At 45.2% G+C, this 19,177-nt stretch overlaps 1 protein-coding gene across 3 annotated transcripts; it reads right to left on the bottom strand.

Moving 5' to 3' along the window:
• Positions 1–2,264: 2,264 nt before the first annotated feature.
• Positions 2,265–13,920, bottom strand: LOC115188993 (nucleoporin SEH1). 3 transcript variants are annotated; one of them, XM_029747802.1, is made up of 9 exons: positions 13,750–13,920; positions 13,358–13,408; positions 13,022–13,168; positions 12,624–12,835; positions 11,703–11,801; positions 11,182–11,322; positions 9,500–9,654; positions 8,177–8,372; positions 2,265–3,721 (listed from the first exon to the last, which is right to left on the bottom strand). In XM_029747802.1, the coding sequence occupies exons 1-9, from the start codon at positions 13,858–13,860 to the stop codon at positions 3,487–3,489; spliced, it is 1,347 nt and encodes a 448-aa protein (XP_029603662.1). In that variant the 5' UTR covers positions 13,861–13,920; the 3' UTR covers positions 2,265–3,486. The 3 variants fall into 3 exon arrangements, with proteins under 3 accessions (XP_029603662.1, XP_029603663.1, XP_029603664.1); XM_029747803.1 differs by having other exon boundaries at positions 2,276–3,721; positions 8,177–8,330; positions 13,750–13,919; XM_029747804.1 differs by lacking the exon at positions 2,265–3,721 and adding an exon at positions 5,067–5,403 and having other exon boundaries at positions 13,750–13,919.
• Between the last annotated feature and the right edge of the window lie 5,257 nt (positions 13,921–19,177).

Raw genomic sequence — 19,177 nt, 5'->3', positions numbered from 1 at the left:
ACACACAGGAATAACACACACACACACAGGAATAACACACACAGGAATAACACACACAGGAATAACTCACTCAGGAATAACACACAGGAATAACTCGCACAGGAGTAACTCACACAGGAATAACACACACACACAGGAATAACTCACACACACAGGAATAACTCACACACACAGGAATAACACACACAGGAATAACACACACACAGGAATAACACACACACAGGAATAACACACACACAGGAATAACACACACACAGGAATAACTCACACAGGAATAACTCACACACACAGGAATAACACACACACACAGGAATAACACACACACAGGAATAACACACACACACAGGAATAACACACACACACAGGAATAACTCACACACACACACAGGAATAACTCACACACACACACAGGAATAACTCACACACACACACAGGAATAACTCACACACACACACAGGAATAACTCACACACACAGGAATAACTCACACACACGGGAATAACTCACACACGGGACTAACTCACACACACGGGACTAACTCACACACACGGGACTAACTCACACACACGGGACTAACTCACACACACGGGACTAACTCACACACACGGGAATAACACACACACACGGGAATAACTCACACACACGGGAATAACTCTCACACACAGGAATAACTCTCACACACAGGAATAACTCACACACAGGAATAACTCACACACAGGAATAACTCACACACAGGAATAACTCACACAGGAATAACTCACACAGGAATAACTCACACAGGAATAACTCACACAGGAATAACTCACACAGGAATAACTCACAGGAATAACTCACACACACAGGAATAATTCACAAACACAGGAATAATTCACAAACACAGGAATAACTCACACACACAGGAATAACTCACACACACAGGAATAACTCACACACACAGGAATAACTCACACACACAGGAATAACTCACACAGGAATAACTCACACAGGAATAACTCACGCAGGAATAACACACACACACAGGAATAACTCACACAGGAATAACACACACACACAGGAATAACTCACACACACAGGAATAACTCACACACACAGGAATAACTCACACACACAGGAATAACTCACACACACAGGAATAACTCACACACACAGGAATAACTCACACACACAGGAATAACTCACACACAGGAATAACTCACACACAGGAATAACTCACACACAGGAATAACTCACTCAGGAATAACTCACTCAGGAATAACTCACTCAGGTAACTCACTCAGGAATAACTCACACGGGAATAACTCACACGGGAATAACTCACACGGGAATAACTCACTCGGGAATAACTCACACAGGAATAACTCAAACAGGAATAACTCAAACAGGAATAACACACACAGGAATAACTCACACAGGAATAACTCACACAGGAATAACTCACACAGGAATAACTCACACAGGGCCGCGGTCTTATAACGACACATTCCAATACAGTGATGTGAGTTTGAACCGCAGGCACCAGAGTAAACCAGAATGTTGGTTTATAATGAATTAAAAACAGAGATCAAATATATCTGGGGAATCATCACTCACAACTCTGGGTGACTACATCTGGGCAGACTGCCGGGGGGGCCGACTGTCAAGGGGGCCGACTGTCAAGGGGGCCGACTGTCAAGGGGGCCGACTGCCAGGGAGGCAGACTGCCGGGGGGGCCGACTGCCAGGGGGGCCGACTGCCAGGGAGGCAGACTGCCGGGGGGGCAGACTGCCGGGGAGGCAGACTGCCGGGGGGCCGACTGCCGGGGGGGCCGACTGCCGGGGGGGCAGACTGCCGGGGGGGGGCGACTGCCGGGGGGGGCAGACTGCCAGGGGGGGCAGACTGCCAGGGGGGGCAGACTGCCAGGGGGGGGCGACTGCCAGGGGGGGCGACTGCCGGGGGGGCAGACTGCCAGGGGGGGCGACTGCCAGGGTGGGGGCCGACTGCCAGGGGGGCCGACTGCCAGGGGGGGCCGACTGCCAGGGGGGCCGACTGACAGGGGGGGCAGACTGACAGGGGGGGCAGACTGCCGGGGGGGCAGACTGCCAGGGGGGGCAGACTGCCAGGGGGGGCAGACTGCCAGGGGGGGCAGACTGCCAGGGGGGCCGACTGCCAGGGGGGCCGACTGACAGGGGGGCCGACTGACAGGGGGGCCGACTGACAGGGGGGGCAGACTGCCAGGGGAGCTGACTCCCAGGGAGGCAGATTGCCAGGGATGAGAATTGTCAGTCAGCACTAGGGCTGTTTATAGTATGGAGGCGCTATCGTAAACAAAATGTCTAAGAACTCACAACATTTTTGCTTATCAAGATTCACCTGGTTTTATGCACCAACCAAACTGTTCTGGGAGAGGGGATGGTCTTCTTTTGATTAGTCACTAAGAAGCAGAGTACCAACCCAGTCAGCCGTGTTCAGGAAGGGTGTTGAGGGCTCTAGAGGGTCAGCCGTGTTCAGGCAGGGTGTTGAGGGCTCTAGAGGATCAGCCGTGTTCAGGCAGGGTGTTGAGGGCTCTAGAGGGTCAGCCGTGTTCAGGCAGGGTGTTGAGGGCTCTAGAGGGTCAGCCGTGTTCAGGCAGGGTGTTCAGGGCTCTGGAGGATCAGCCGTGTTCAGGCAGGGTGTTGAGGGCTCTAGAGGATCAGCCGTGTTCAGGCAGGGTGTTCAGGCTGGGTGTTGAGGGCTCTAGAGGATCAGCCGTGTTCAGGCAGGGTGTTGAGGGCTCTAGAGGGTCAGCCGTGTTCAGGCAGGGTGTTGAGGGCTCTGGAGGATCAGCCGTGTTCAGGCAGGGTGTTGAGGGCTCTAGAGGGTCAGCCGTGTTCAGGCAGGGTGTTGAGGGCTCTAGAGGGTCAGCCGTGTTCAGGCAGGGTGTTCAGGGCTCTGGAGGATCAGCCGTGTTCAGGCAGGGTGTTGAGGGCTCTAGAGGATCAGCCGTGTTCAGGCAGGGTGTTCAGGCTGGGTGTTGAGGGCTCTAGAGGATCAGCCGTGTTCAGGCAGGGTGTTGAGGGCTCTAGAGGGTCAGCCGTGTTCAGGCAGGGTGTTGAGGGCTCTGGAGGATCAGCCGTGTTCAGGCAGGGTGTTGAGGGCTCTAGAGGGTCAGCCGTGTTCAGGCTGGGTGTTGAGGGCTCTAGAGGGTCAGCTGTGTTCAGGCAGGGTGTCGAGGGCTCTGGAGGGTCAGCTGTGTTCAGGCAGGGTGTTGAGGGCTCTGGAGAGTCAGCCATGTTCAGGCAGGGTGTTCAGGCAGGGTGTTGAGGGCTCTAGAGAGTCAGCCGTGTTCAGGCAGGGTGTTGAGGGCTCTAGAGGGTCAGCCGTGTTCAGGCAGGGTGTTGAGGGCTCTAGAGGGTCAGCCGTGTTCAGGCAGGGTGTTCAGGGCTCTAGAGGATCAGCCGTGTTCAGGCAGGGTGTTCAGGGCTCTAGAGGATCAGCCGTGTTCAGGCAGGGTGTTGAGGGCTCTGGAGGGTCAGTCGTGTTCAGGCAGGGTGTTGAGGGCTCTAGAGTGTGAGTACAGTCTGTGCAGGGACAGAGGGGATTGGGGGGGCTGGCCATGGATGGCCAGGGGGGACTGGGGCAGCTGGCTGTGGGGGAACCAGGGGGCGCTGGACTGGGCATCAGAGTGCTCTATCAGAGAAGGGGGGGGCAGCAGGTGGCCGTACCTGGACCCTGCCCTGGGGGCATCCAGAGGGGGGAAGAAATACCTGAAACCACAGACAGGAACAGGGAACAGACAGGAAACAAGACAACAATGGGATACAAAGAAATAAACAAAAACAGAGAAAGGAGAAGTGAATTAAAATAGGAAAAAGGGACGTGAACAGGCTTTAAACATCTAACTTTAAACATCAGCTATCTGAGCAGCTAACCGATCGCTGCAGCTGTACATAGTCCATCTGTAAATAGGGAAAGGGACGTGAACAGGCTTTAAACATCTAACTTTAAACATCAGCTATCTGAGCAGCTAACCGATCGCTGCAGCTGTACATAGTCCATCTGTAAATAGCCCACCCAATCTACCTACCTCATCCCCATATTGTTTTTATTTACTTTCCTTGCTCTTTTGCACCCCAGTATTTCTACTTACACATCATCATCTGCTCATCTATCACTCCAGTGTTAATCTGCTAAATTGTTATCACTTCGCCACCATGGCATTTAATTGCCTTTACCTCCCTTATCTCACCTCATTTGCTCACATTGTATATAGACATACTTTTCTACTGTATGTTTGTTTTACTCCATGTATAACTCTGTGTTGTTGTATGTTGTCCAACTGCTTTGCTTTATCTTGGCCAGGTCGCAGTTGCAAATGAGAACTTTTTCTCAACTGGTCTGCCTGGTTAAATAAAGGACTTGTTCTCAACTAGCCTACCTGGTTAAATAAAGGACTTGTTCTCAACTAGCCTACCTGGTTAAATAAAGGACTTGTTCTCAACTGGCCTACCTGGTTAAATAAAGGACTTGTTCTCAAATAGCCGACCTGGTTAAATAAAGGACTTGTTCTCTACTAGCCTACCTGGTTAAATAAAGGACTTGTTCTCAACTAGCCTACCTGGTTAAATAAAGGTGAAATTAAATAAATAAATAAAAAACATGAAGACACTGTATTCAGCATAACAGACAGAAGTCTATGTGGTAAGGTCTACTACACCTGCTGTATTCAGCAGAACAGACAGAAGACTATGTGGTAAGGTCTACTACACCTGCTGTATTCAGCAGAACAGACAGAAGACTATGTGGTAAGGTCTACTACACCTGCTGTATTCAGCAGAACAGACAGAAGTCTATGTGGTAAGGTCTACACCTGCTGTATTCAGCAGAACAGACAGAAGACAATGTGGTAAGGTCTACACCTGCTGTATTCAGCAGAACAGACAGAAGTCTATGTGGTAAGGTCTACTACACCTGCTGTATTCAGCAGAACAGACAGAAGTCTATGTGGTAAGGTCTACTACACCTGCTGTATTCAGCAGAACAGACAGAAGTCTATGTGGTAAGGTCTACTACACCTGCTGTATTCAGCAGAACAGACAGAAGTCTATGTGGTAAGGTCTACTACACCTGCTGTATTCAGCAGAACAGACAGAAGTCTACTGCTGTATTCGGGTACATGTGACAAATACAAATAAAATTTGACCTAAAAATAAAGCAACACCTAATTAGAAGCCAGTATTTCTGAAGCAGTGGCGTCCTGGTCCGTGCACGGTCACCAGGGTGCTCGCCAGTCAAACGGGCTTTAGATTAACAGCATGCAGACTGGTGGAGTGTCTTCTGGGGCCAGTCGGGCTCCGCAGGCGAGGGCTAAAGGGGATCCTCTGGCCGTTCCTGTGTCCATGCAACAAGCAGCATCCTTCACGTCCAATAGACCACACAGGGATGAGTCCTTATTGAAATGGGACAATAATAATAATAATAATAATAATAATAATATGCAAGCAAACTATTTAATTAAAAAATTAGATTGAATGAAATTGTACATACACACAGTCATGAACAAATCACAATTACGATGCATTTATCAAGATTGACAAGAGTACAGAGAAATCGTTTGTCATTAAAAACCAGAGAACGATAACACCATACACAATGCAACAGGTTAGCAGAGGCTTTTCAGAACGGAGGGGATTTTAATTAACACAGAATAGTCACCTCAAGGGAGGGATCATTTGGCTTTTCTTATGAACCAATATACAGTACTAGGAGAGTATAATATAACTGAATATTGGTGTACAGTACTAGGAGAGAGAGTATAATATAACTGAATATTGGTGTACAGTACTAGGAGAGAGAGTATAATATAACTGAATATTGGTGTACAGTACTAGGAGAGTATAATATAACTGAATATTGGTGTACAGTACTAGGAGAGTATAATATAACTGAATATTGTGTACAGTACTAGGAGAGAGAGTATAATATAACTGAATATTGGTGTACAGTACTAGGAGAGTATAATATAACTGAATATTGGTGTACAGTACTAGGAGAGAGAGTATAATATAACTGAATATTGGTGTACAGTACTAGGAGAGTATAATATAACTGAATATTGGTGTACAGTACTAGGAGAGTAGAATATAACTGAATATTGGTGTACAGTACTAGGAGAGAGTATAATGTAACTGAATATTGGTGTACAGTACTAGGAGAGTATAATATAACTGAATATTGGTGTACAGTACTAGGAGAGTATAATATAACTGAATATTGGTGTACAGTACTAGGAGAGAGAGTATAATATAACTGAATATTGGTGTACAGTACTAGGAGAGTATAATGTAACTGAATATTGGTGTACAGTACTAGGAGAGTATAATATAACTGAATATTGGTGTACAGTACTAGGAGAGAGAGTATAATATAACTGAATATTGGTGTACAGTACTAGGAGAGAGAGTATAATATAACTGAATATTGGTGTACAGTACTAGGAGAGTAGAATATAACTGAATATTGGTGTACAGTACTAGGAGAGAGAGTATAATATAACTGAATATTGGTGTACAGTACTAGGAGAGTATAATATAACTGAATATTGGTGTACAGTACTAGGAGAGAGAGTATAATGTAACTGAATATTGGTGTACAGTACTAGGAGAGTATAATATAACTGAATATTGGTGTACAGTACTAGGAGAGTATAATATAACTGAATATTGGTGTACAGTACTAGGAGAGTATAATATAACTGAATATTGGTGTACAGTACTAGGAGAGAGAGTATAATGTAACTGAATATTGGTGTACAGTACTAGGAGAGTATAATATAACTGAATATTGGTGTACAGTACTAGGAGAGAGAGTATAATATAACTGAATATTGGTGTACAGTACTAGGAGAGTATAATATAACTGAATATTGGTGTACAGTACTAGGAGAGTATAATGTAACTGAATATTGGTGTACAGTACTAGGAGAGTATAATATAACTGAATATTGGTGTACAGTACTAGGAGAGTATAATATAACTGAATATTGGTGTACAGTACTAGGAGAGTATAATATAACTGAATATTGGTGTACAGTACTAGGAAAGTATAATATAACTGAATATTGGTGTACAGTACTAGGAGAGTATAATATAACTGAATATTGGTGTACAGTACTAGGAGAGAGAGTATAATGTAACTGAATATTGGTGTACAGTACTAGGAGAGAGAGTATAATGTAACTGAATATTGGTGTACAGTACTAGGAGAGAGAGTATAATATAACTGAATATTGATGTACAGTACTAGGAGAGTATAATATAACTGAATATTGATGTACAGTACTAGGAGAGTATAATATAACTGAATATTGATGTACAGTACCAGGTGGAATATTGAATATAAACTCAGTAATATTAACCGTGTGTGTTATTAAAGCTGTAGCATGTTTACCAGCCTTCAGTCATTATTTCGTTCAGATTAATTGCAGATTACCAGCAGGTTAATAGGGATTATTACCAGATTATATTCCAGACATTCCTCCACCATGCAAAGATTTTGGCAACTTTTTTGGTAAAAAAAATTAAAAATAAAAAACGTATTGAAAAGATGACAATTTATTATTTATCAATATGCCCTCCACACATTCTATACATGCTATTATAAGATGAAATCAAAAGAGTAAATTATTCAATTTAGCAAACCTATAGGTTTGGCCCTGGTATGTAAATGTATTGAAAATATGACAAATTCTGTGGCATTATGTGAGGACGACAGATACATCTGTAATTTTAACTCATCTAAAATGTAAAAAAAACAATATTCTTCAAAATAACTTTCATGTTCCAGCAACATAAAATTGTGTCAACAAATAATCACCAACAATTATTGTACAATCAAAACATCAGTCTGCTGTTGAACTAACATTAAAAACGGTAGCAAAAAAGCCCCTCCCAAACACTCCTTTTATGACGAGCACACAGGTCTACCACAGGGAGCAACAGGCCTACATGCTGGGTCTGGCCCGCTGGGTCTGGCCCGCTGGGTCTGGCCTGCTGGGTCTGGCCACAAGCCAAGCTCTTTGCATGAGTGCAACACACAGGGCCAGATGTGATCAGTCAGACCCAGGGAAGGGGGGTCAGCGCTGCAGGGTCAGTCAGGCCCAGAGAGAGCAAAGCAGTCAGTCGCCAGCTCTGGCCCGGCCGACAGCAGGCACGGCCTCCTACCTTCCTGCAGCAGAGCCGTTCAGTGCATTCTGGGAGGTCTGGACAGTCGACCCCACCATGGTATTCATGGCACCGGGTTGTCCTGACGACCCGTTGACAGGACTTCCGTCTCCCTTCAGGATGCCTGTACACTTCCAGTTGTCCATATAGTTGGCTGGGGACCAGAAGATGGGAACCAATGAGACAGTGTAAATGGCTGGGGACCAGAAGATGGCAACCAATGAGACAGTGTAAATGTGCGGGGACCAGAAGATGGGAACCAATGAGACAGTGTAAATGGCTGGGGACCAGAAGATGGGAACCAATGAGACAGTGTAAATGTGCGGGGAATTTTACACAGTTCACAGAGTAGATGGCCACTTCTGTTTCATTTCAGCTAAACCACTGGCTTTAAAATGGCTGGATAGAGTTTTATCCTGGTCCCAAACCTGTTGGTGCTGCCTGGCCAACTCTAGTGGTCACTGCTGCAGCGTAGAATGACATAATACAACTAGTTCAGCCATTTAAAAGATGCCCTCTCAAACGTTTCTAACATTTTAGCTTGAAGTTTTGAAAAGGCTGAAACAAGTCCCTGTATTTGTGCACTACGTCATCCATTCTGTATTTGTGCACTACGTCATCCATTCTGTTTTTTTGTGCACTACGTCATCCATTCTGTTTTTGTGCACAATGTCATCCATTCTGTTTCTTGTGCACCATGTCATCCATTTTGTGCACTACGTCATCCATTCTGTTTTTTGTGCACTATGTCATCCATTCTGTTTTTTGTGCACTACGTCATCCATTTTGTGCGATGATGTTGTGCTTTAAGCTGCAATATGTAACTTTTTGGGCGACCTGACCAAATACACATAGAAATATAAGTTATAGATCTGTTATTTTCTATGCTACCCGGTCTTGAATTTGGTTTTTGTGTCTTTTACTTTTGTACACCAGCTTCAAACAGCTAAAAATACAATATGGTTATGGACAATATTTCACAGTGATTTAGATGGTACAATTATTACACTATAGTTGCTTTTGTCACAAACAGAAATTAATCAAACTTTTAAAATTTTTAGCAACCAGGAAATGATGGAGCGATTTCTCCATAGTAGATCTAAGATCCCTGAGAGGGACACAGCTTTTTCAGTCTATACTAGATATATCACCTTCCCAGAGCCTTTTCAGTCTATACTAGATATATCACCTTTCCATAGTGGGATACAGCCTTTTCAGTCTATACTAGATATATCACCTTCCCATAGTGGGATACAGCCTTTTCAGTCTATACTAGATATATCACCTTCCCAGAGCCTTTTCAGTCTATACTAGATATATCACCTTTCCAGAGTCGAACACAGCCGTCGTCTCCTGAGGAGGCCAGCAAGGTGCTGGTGATGTTCCAGGAGACTCTCCACACCTGGGAGTTGTGGTTGTCAAACTGGGCGACGATCTGAACCTCAAATTTAGTAGGGCCCGTTGAGCTGCTCTCCTTACTGTCAGACAAGAGAGAGAGAGAGAGATATGCAGAACAGGTCAGTATAATATGCGGAGACGGTACAAGCTCAGAATGGGCTGTGATCTATTATCTATTGGTCCTGCCGTACATACCTACACATACGCTACGGTCACAAGACGCAGGCCTCCTAATTGTCCCTAGAATTTCTAAGCAAACGGCTGGAGGTAGGGCTTTCTCCTATAGAGCTCCATTTTTATGGAATGGTCTGCCTACCCATGTGAGAGACGCAGACTCAGTCTCAACCTTTAAGTCTTTACTGAAGACTTATCTCTTCAGTAGGTCCTATGATTAAGTGTAGTCTGGCCCAGGAGTGTGAAGGTGAACGGAAAGGCTGGAGCAACGAACCGCCCTTGCTGTCTCTGCCTTGTCGGTTCCCCTCTTCCCACTGGGATTCTCTGCCTCTAACCCTTTTACAGGGGCTGAGTCACTGACTTACTGGTGTTCTTCCATGCCGTCCATGGGAGGGGTGCGTCACTTGAGTAGGTTGAGCCACTGACGTGGTCTTCCTGTCTGGGTTGGCGCCCCCCCCTTGGGTTGTGCCGTGGCGGAGATCTTTGTGGGCTATACTCGGCCTTGTCTTCGGACGGTAAGTTGGTGGTTGTAGATATCCCTCTAGTGGTGTGGGGGCTGTGCTTTGGCAAAGTGGGTGGGGTTATATCCTGCCTGTTTGGCCCTGTCCGGGGGTATCATCGGATGGGGCCACAGTGTCTTCTGATCCCTCCTGTCTCAGCCTCCAGTATTTATGCTGCAGTAGTTTATGTGTCGGGGGGCTAGGGTCAGTCTGTTACATCTGGAGTATTCTCTTGTCTTATCCGGTGTCCTGTGTGAATGTAAATATGCTCTCTCTAATTCTCTCTTTCTCTCTTTCTCTCGGAGGACCTGAGCCCTAGGACCATGCCTCAGGACTACCTGGCATGATGACTCCTTGCTGTCCCCAGTCCACCTGGCCATGCTGCTGCTCCAGTTTCAACTGTTCTGCCTGCGGCTACGGAACCCTGACCTGTTCACCGGACGTGCTTGTTGCACCCTCGACAATTACTATGATTATTATTATTTGACCATGCTGGTCATTTACGAACATTTTAACATCTTGACCATGTTCTGTTATAATATCCACCCGGCACAGCCAGAAGAGGACTGGCCACCCCTCATAGCCTGGTTCCTCTCTAGGTTTCTTCCTAGGTTTTTGGCCTTTCTCAGGAGTTTTTCCTAGGGAGTTTTTCCCAGCCACCGTGCTTCTTTCACATGCATTGCTTGCCGTTTGGGGTTTTAGGCTGGGTTTCTGTACAGCACTTTGAGATTTCAGCTGATGTACGAAGGGCTATATAAATAAATTTGATTTGATTTGATATTACTTAGACAATACAGCAAGTTTAAAAAAATATATATACAGCTAATATCTATTAGAAAACTCAATATGTACTCCTATAAGTCAGAAAACATTAGTAAAAAGTAAAAAACATTTTTTTTTTTTTTTTTTTAAATCAATCATTTATACACTCACCGTAAAGGAACCAACTTAAAGATCCGAACGTCTTTGGTTGCTATGGCGAGCACATGGAAGGACCGCCCCAGGTTCGGGGAGAAGGCTATGTCGTGCACTGCATCAGTCACGGTCATCAATGTCTCTGCTTTCGCATATTTCCTGATCAAAGACGACAGAGAATTTCCCTCTTAAAAAGTAGAGGAATCTCTGACAACGTGACGATGTGATGTTGGTAAAGTGAACTAAATGTCTAGAATTTAATAATACTAGAACGTACATCAACTACGACATAATACAATAGAATAGCTTTATTTCTCCCAGGGGACCTGGGGGTTCATGTAACCATCTGCTCCACCTGTATAATGTAATAGCCAGGTAATAGGACCCACCTAGTGTTTTCATTGTACTAATAATGTAATAGCCAGGTAATAGGACTGATCTAGTGTTTTCATTGTACTAATAATGTAATAGCCAGGTAATAGGACTGATCTAGTGTTTTCATTGTACTAATAATGTAATAGCCAGGTAATAGGACTGACCTAGTGTTTTCATTGTACTCGTAGATCTGAACCTTCCCACCGTACATCACGTTGCTGTCATCACTTCCCACTGCTATCATGGGAGGGTGGGCGCGAGAGCTAAGGAGACAATGATAAATAGACAGTTATTAAACTAGGCATCACTTCCCACTGCTATCATGGGAGGGTGGGCGCGAGAGCTAAGGAGACAATGATACAGTTATTAAACTAGGTAACATGTTAATAGGCATCAATACAATAGTCCTTTAGTATCTACAGCTGAAGGATACAGTTATTAAACTAGGCATCAATACAATAGCCCTTTAGTATCTACAGCTGAAGGAGAGCTCCAAATGCATTTTCACAGCAGTGGAACAACTCAAGTAACATCTCGAGAAACTCTAAAGCCCTCAAGCTCAACTCTGGAAGCTCGAAGCCAGCGTCACTGCATTATTTCCACTCTAATTTAGACCGGGGACACCAGGTACGTGCAATTCATTATCGGGTAGAACAGATAAGCAGCAGGCTCCGGACCTGGTCAGGTAAGAGTTGAATACCCAATGCTATAGAGAAGGTGACACAGGGGTGTTACAGCGTGTGCCGTGTACAATCAGCAACACTGCCATTGCCTTCCCTGTGGCTCAGTTGGTAGAGCATGGTGTTTGCTTACGCCAGGGTTGTGGGTTCGATTTCCACGGGGGACCAGTACGGAGAAGAGAAAAAAAAAAAGCATGAAATGTATGCATTCACTACTGTAAGTCGCTCTGGATAAGAGCGTCTGCTAAATGACTAAAATGTAAAAGACATTGGTTCATCAAAGCAGAAGTCACATTTCAGTTCATTGGACATTGAGTTTACAGGAGATCTCGTGCTGCAGGGACCACTGGCTGAGGTTCACCTGGAGTGAATTGGGCCTACATCTACAGACTCAGCGGAGCTGACCTGGAGGGATTCCAGGAGATACAGGAGCAGCTGAGTTTACAGGAGATCTCATGCTGCAGGGACCACTGGCTGAGGTTCATCACATCCGGAGCCTCGTAGATCCTCACAACCCCGTCCGCCGAGCACGTGGTCAGCATCAGACCCATGTGTTTAGGAGCAAACTTCACGTCCGTCACCGACGTCCTGCTGTCCACCAGAGTCGTCCTCTTTATCTAAAACAGAATGACACATTTGTTACCGGATACTGCACACCTAAGGACACATGTCTCTTTGACCCATTAACTTGGGTAAAGTATCACCTGACAGAAGTGGCTGGATTATAGCCTGGTACAAGATCGGTAAGGACGATACAAATATATGTGGGACGAGGCTAGTAGCTGAATGTCCGGGAGTCTTACCCAGTGGCTTTGCCCCCTCTGTTTGTCGTTAGACTCCCCAACTATCTCCTCCCACACAGCGGCTGTTCGGTCAAAGGAGCAAGAGGCCAGCACCTGTCCAAACTCAGGGTGGGCCCATGTCACCCGCCATACTGACCCGCTGTGTGTCTGCAAATAACAAAACCTTCAATCTACAGACCATTTCACAATTGAATAAGCAAAAAAAAAGACCTTTCAAAAAAAGGGAGAAGAGGTAGCTACAGCTAGGTCTTGTAGCTAGCTACAATTCAAAGCAAATACTTAAAAAAAAAAAACACACTTTTAAATTTTGGCATGTAAGAAATACAACAGACTTGCCTTCCAGCTGGCAGTGCAGTGCCACTCCCCACTTTCACTCTTGTCCCAAACCTGAAGGATGCAGAACATTGACAATAGTTCACTAAAACAAGCTGTGGTTACAAGTCTGGGCGTTTTGTTTACATCCTAGCTAGCATAGCAAGCTAGCTGCATGGCTTAGCTGGCTAGCTTAGTTAACGTTAGCTAGCTTACCTGTTTTAAAACGGCAAATATTGTCAGTGAATTACTTCTCTAAAAGTGGGTAATAGTAATCAAGTAAACTAGCTATAGTTGCAGTTAATTTGTTTGCTGAATTAACTGTTTAGTTCAAAATCAATAAGGTAAAGCGTTAGCTAGCAAGCTAACATGCTACTAGCTAGCTAGCTTAGCTCACTAGTTGTTGTTTTTTTTACCTTGACACTTTGGTCACTTGAACAAGTTGCCATTCTCCGGCCGTGAAAATCGTAGGAAACATCGTGGATTAGATCTTTGTGATCTGCTGCAATGCTACGAGCCACAAACATATTACTTTAGTAGGTAAATTCGTTCCCCCTTCTCCAGAACGGATGCTGCTGTCATGTGACCGCGGCTCCCAGTCTTGGCGCCAGCAGCTTCACATGGTGACCACAAAGAGGCGTAAAAAACATTTATATTTGCTCGATTCAATCAAAGAGAGTGTAGCTGCGCTAAATTAATGTACAAAGAGAGTGTAGCTGCGCTAAATTAATGTACAAAGAGAGTGTAGCTACGCTAAATTAATGTACAAAGAGAGTGTAGCTGCGCTAAATTAATGTACAATCTTAAAGACATTTCACTGGTTATGGGTGCCAGTCTTTAGTACTCATTTAAAACCATAAAAAACCTCATCATCAATACAACTAAAACTCAGCAAACAAATTAAAAACCTCATCATCAATACAACTAAAACTCAGCAAACAAATTAAAAACCTCATCATCAATACAACTAAAACTCAGCAAACAAATAAAAAAGTTTATTTTCAGCAAACTTAACATGTGTAAATATTTGTATGAACATAACAAGATTTAACAACTGAGACATAAACTAAATGTGACTAACAGAAATGGAATAATGTGTCCCTGAACAAAGGAGGGGTCAAAATCAAAAGTAACAGTCAGTATTTGGTGTGGCCACCAGCTGCATTAAGTACTGCAGTGCATCTCCTCCTTATGGACTGCACCGGATTTGCCAGTTCTTGCTGTGAGATGTTACCCTACTCTTCCACCAAGGCACCTGCAAGTTCCCGGACATTTCTGGGGGGAATGGCCCCAGCCCTCACACTCTGATCCAACAGGTCCCAGACATGTTGGGATTGGGATCCGGGCTCTTCGCTGGCCATGGCAGAACACTGACATTCCTGTCTTGCAGGAAATCACGCACAGAACGAGCAGTATGGCTGGTGGCATTGTCATGCTGGAGGGTTATGTCAAGATGAGCCTGCAGGAAGGGTACCACATGAGGGAGGAGGATGTCTTCCCTGTAACGCACAGCGTTGAGATTGCCTGCAATGACAACAAGCTCAGTCCGATGATGCTGTGACACACCGCCCCAGACCGTGACGGACCCTCTACCTCCAAATCGATCCCGCTCCAGAGTACAGGCCTCGGTGTAACGCTCATTCCTTTGACGATAAATACGAATCCGACCATCACCCCTGGGGAGACAAAACCGCAACTCGTCAGTGAAGAGCACTTTTTGCCAGTCCTGTCTGGTCCAGCGACGGTGGGTTTGTGCCCATAGGTGACGTTGTTGCCAGTGATGTCTGGTGAGGACCTGCCTTACAACAGGCCTACAAGCCCTCAGTCCAGCCTCTCTCAGCCTATTGCAGACAGTCTGAGCACTGATGGAGGGATTGTGCGTTCCTGGTGTAACTCGGGCAGTTGTTGTTGCCATCCTGTCCCTGTCCCGCATGTGTAATGTTCGGATGTATTGATCCTGTGCAGGTGTTGTTACACGTGGTCTGCCACTGCGAGGATGATCAGCTGTCCGACCTGTCTCCCTGTAGCGCTGTCTTAGGCGTCTCACAGTACGGACATTGCAATTTATTGCCCTGGCCACATCTGCAGTCCTCATGCCTCCTTGCAGCATGCCTAAGGCACGTTCACGCAGATAAGCAGGGACCCTGGGCATCTTTCTTTTGGTGTTTTTCAGAGTCAGTAGAAAGGTCTCTTTAGTGTCCTAAGTTTTCATAACTGTGACCTTAATTGCCTACCGTCTGTAAGCTGTTAGTGTCTTAACGACCTTTCCACAGGTGCATGTTCATTAATTGTTTATGGTTCATTGAACAAAGTATGGGAAACAGTGTTTTAACCCTTTATAATGAAGATCTGTGAAGTTATTTGGATTTTTTACGAATTATCTTTGAAAGACAGGGTCCTGAGTTTATTTAGTTTTCTCTTGTGCACAGACTGAGCGAGTGCGCATGCGTATATCAGGGTTTAGCCAACTTCTTCAGTGGGGTTTATCGGCTGTTTGGCATCCAACATTATGGTGCATTACCGCCACCTACTGTACTGGAGTGTGTTGCCAGAGACGGGGAGAAACTAAATCCTACCTGCCAGCCCCGTTGCTCTTAACAAAATAAACAACTATTTGAGACTATATCTAATGACATTCAACTCAAAATACTCTTTACACTAATTTCCTGTACACCCCCCCCCTGCCATTCTCCCTCATACTTGATCTCTTCCTCTCTTTCCCTCCAATAATGTCCACACTGTATCAAGACGCTCCACTGTCTCTGTTTCCTGGCAATATTCACATCTTCCTGTTGGATGCTTTCCTATCACATGTAAGGTCTTCATCTACTGGCTGTGTCCTGACTTCCTCCCCCCACTGCAAGGCCAACAGTATGGCCATCAGCTCTGCTATATATACAGCCAGATGATCTGTAATATGTTTCCTGACTTTCACCTCATATTCCTGCTCTATAAAACGCTGACCCAGTACTTCCTGTCCTTGGATCTTTTGAACCATCTGTGTATATGGCCACAACATCCTGTTACACACAGCATCCAGACGTCTCTTAAACCAATCAGATGGATTAACACCCTCCCTATCTTTCTGTAGTCCAATCAGATGGATCAACACCCTCCCTGTCTTTCTGTAGTCTCTCCAATCAGATGGATCAACACCCTCCCTGTCTTTCTGTAGTCCCTCCAATCAGATGGATCAACACCCTCCCTGTCTTTCCCTAGTCTCTCCAATCAGATGGATCAACACCCTCCCTATCTTTCTGTAGTCCAATCAGATGGATCAACACCCTCCCTGTCTTTCTGTAGTCCAATCAGATGGATCAACACCCTCCCTGTCTTTCTGTAGTCCAATCAGATGGATCAACACCCTCCCTATCTTTCTGTAGTCCAATCAGATGGATCAACACCCTCCCTGTCTTTCCCTAGTCTCTCCAATCAGATGGATCAACACCCTCCCTGTCTTTCTGTAGTCTCTCCAATCAGATGGATCAACACCCTCCCTAGTCTCTCCAATCAGATGGATCAACACCCTCCCTATCTTTCTGTAGTCTCTCCAGATGGATCAACACCCTCCCTGTCTTTCTGTAGTCTCTCCAATCAGATGGATCAACACCATCCCTGTCTTTCTGTAGTCCAATCAGATGGATCAACACCCTCCCTGTCTTTCTGTAGTCTTTCCAATCAGATGGATCAACACCCTCCCTGTCTTTCTGTAGTCTCTCCAGATGGATCAACACCCTCCCTGTCTTTCTGTAATCTCTCCAGATGGATCAACACCCTCCCTGTCTTTCTGTAGTCTCTCCAGATGGATCAACACCCTCCCTATCTTTCTGTAGTCCAATCAGATGGATCAACACCCTCCCTGTCTTTCCCTAGTCTCTCCAATCAGATGGATCAACACCCTCCCTATCTTTCTGTAGTCCAATCAGATGGATCAACACCCTCCCTGTCTTTCTGTAGTCTCTCCAATCAGATGGATCAACACCCTCCCTAGTCTCTCCAATCAGATGGATCAACACCCTCCCTGTCTTTCTGTAGTCTCTCCAGATGGATCAACACCCTCCCTGTCTTTCTGTAGTCTCTCCAATCAGATGGATCAACACCCTCCCTGTCTTTCTGTAGTCCAATCTGATGGATCAACACCCTCCCTGTCTTTCTGTAGTCTCTCCAATGAGATGGATCAACACCCTCCCTGTCTTTCTGTAGTCTCTCCAGATGGATCAACACCCTCCCTGTCTTTCTGTAGTCTCTCCAGATGGATCAACACCCTCCCTGTCTTTCTGTAGTCTCTCCAGATGGATCAACACCCTCCCTGTCTTTCTGTAGTCCAATCAGATGGATCAACACCCTCCCTATCTTTCTGTAGTCCAATCAGATGGATCAACACCCTTCCTGTCTTTCTGTAGTCTCTCCAATCAGATGGATCAACACCCTCCCCGTCTTTCTGTAGTCCAATCAGATTTTTTATTTTTATTTTTTTTATTTCACCTTTATTTAACCAGGTGGGCAAGTTGAGAACAAGTTCTCATTTACAACTGCGACCTGGCCAAGATAAAGCAAAGCAGTTCGACAACATACAAAAACACAGAGTTACACATGGGGTAAAACAACATACAATCAATGATGCAGTAGAAAAAAATAAGACTATATACAATGTGAGCAAATGATGTGAGATAAGGGAGGTAAAGGCAAAAAAATGCCATGGTGGCAAAGTAAATAAAGTATGGCAAGAAAAACACTGGAATGGTAGATTTGTAGTTTGAAGAAAGTTAAAAGTTAAAATATAAATAATATGGTGCAAAGGAGCAAAATAAATAAAATAAATAAATACAGTAGGGGAAGAGGTAGTAGTTTGGGCTAAATTAAAGATGGGCTATGTACAGGTGCAGAGATCTGTGAGCTGCTCTGACAGCTGGTGCTTAAAGCTAGTGAGGGAGATAAGTGTTTCCAGTTTTAGAGATTTTTGTAGTTCGTTCCAGTCATTGGCAGCTGAGAACTGGAAGGAGAGACGACCAAAGGAGGAGTTGGCTTTAGGGGTGACCAGAGAGATATACCTGCTGGAGCGCGTGCTACAGGTGGGTGCTGCTATGGTGACCAGTGAGCGGAGATAAGGGGGGACTTTACCTAGCAGGGTCTTGTAGATGACCTGGAGCCAATGTGTTTGGCGACGATTATGAAGTGAAGGCCAGCCAACGAGAGCATACAGGTCGCAGTGGTGGGTTGTATATGGGGCTTTGGTGACAAAACGGATGGCACTGTGATAGACTGCATCCAGCTTGTTGAGTAGGGTATTGGAGGCTATTTTGTAAATGACATCGCCGAAGTCGAGGATTGGTAGGATGGTCAGTTTTACGAGGGTATGTTTGGCAGCATGAGTGAAGGATGCTTTGTTGCGAAATAGGAAGCCAATTCTAGATTTCACTTTGGATTGGAGATGATTGATGTGAGTCTGGAAGGAGAGTTTACAGTCTAACCAGACACCTAGGTATTTGTAGTTGTCCACAAATTCTAAGTTAGAACCGTCCAGAGAAGTTATGCTGGATGGGCGGGCAGGTGCAGGCAGCGATCGGTTGAAGAGCATGCATTTAGTTTTACTTGTGTTTAGGAGCAGTTGGAGACCACGGAAGGAGAGTTGAATGGCATTGAAGCTCGTCTGGAGGGTTGTTAACACAGTGTCCAAAGAAGGGCCAGAAGTATACAGAATGGTGTCGTCTGCGTAGAGGTGGATCAGAGATTCACCAGCAGCAAGAGCGACATCATTTATGTATACAGAGAAAAGAGTTGGCCCAAGAATTGAACCCTGTGGTACCCCCATAGAGACTGCCAGAGGTCCAGACAGTAGGCCCT

This window comes from Salmo trutta, unplaced genomic scaffold (genome assembly GCF_901001165.1).
Source record: "Salmo trutta unplaced genomic scaffold, fSalTru1.1, whole genome shotgun sequence".
In the NCBI taxonomy this organism is placed as follows: domain Eukaryota; kingdom Metazoa; phylum Chordata; class Actinopteri; order Salmoniformes; family Salmonidae; genus Salmo; species Salmo trutta.
This window is presented reverse-complemented; position numbering and strand designations above follow the sequence as displayed.

What these genes read in the sequence shown, in the direction of transcription:
- LOC115188993 (XM_029747802.1), bottom strand. Translation starts at nt 13,860, where the DNA reads ATGTTTGTGGCTCGTAGCATTGCAGCAGATCACAAAGATCTAATCCAC. An exon ending in CAAGTGACCAAAGTGTCAAG is followed by an intron (nt 13,409 to 13,749) that starts GTAAAAAAAACA and finishes TGCATCCTTCAG; the next exon opens with GTTTGGGACAAGAGTGAAAG. An exon ending in TTTAAGTTGGTTCCTTTACG is followed by an intron (nt 9,655 to 11,181) that starts GTGAGTGTATAA and finishes CTTGTCTGACAG; the next exon opens with TAAGGAGAGCAGCTCAACGG.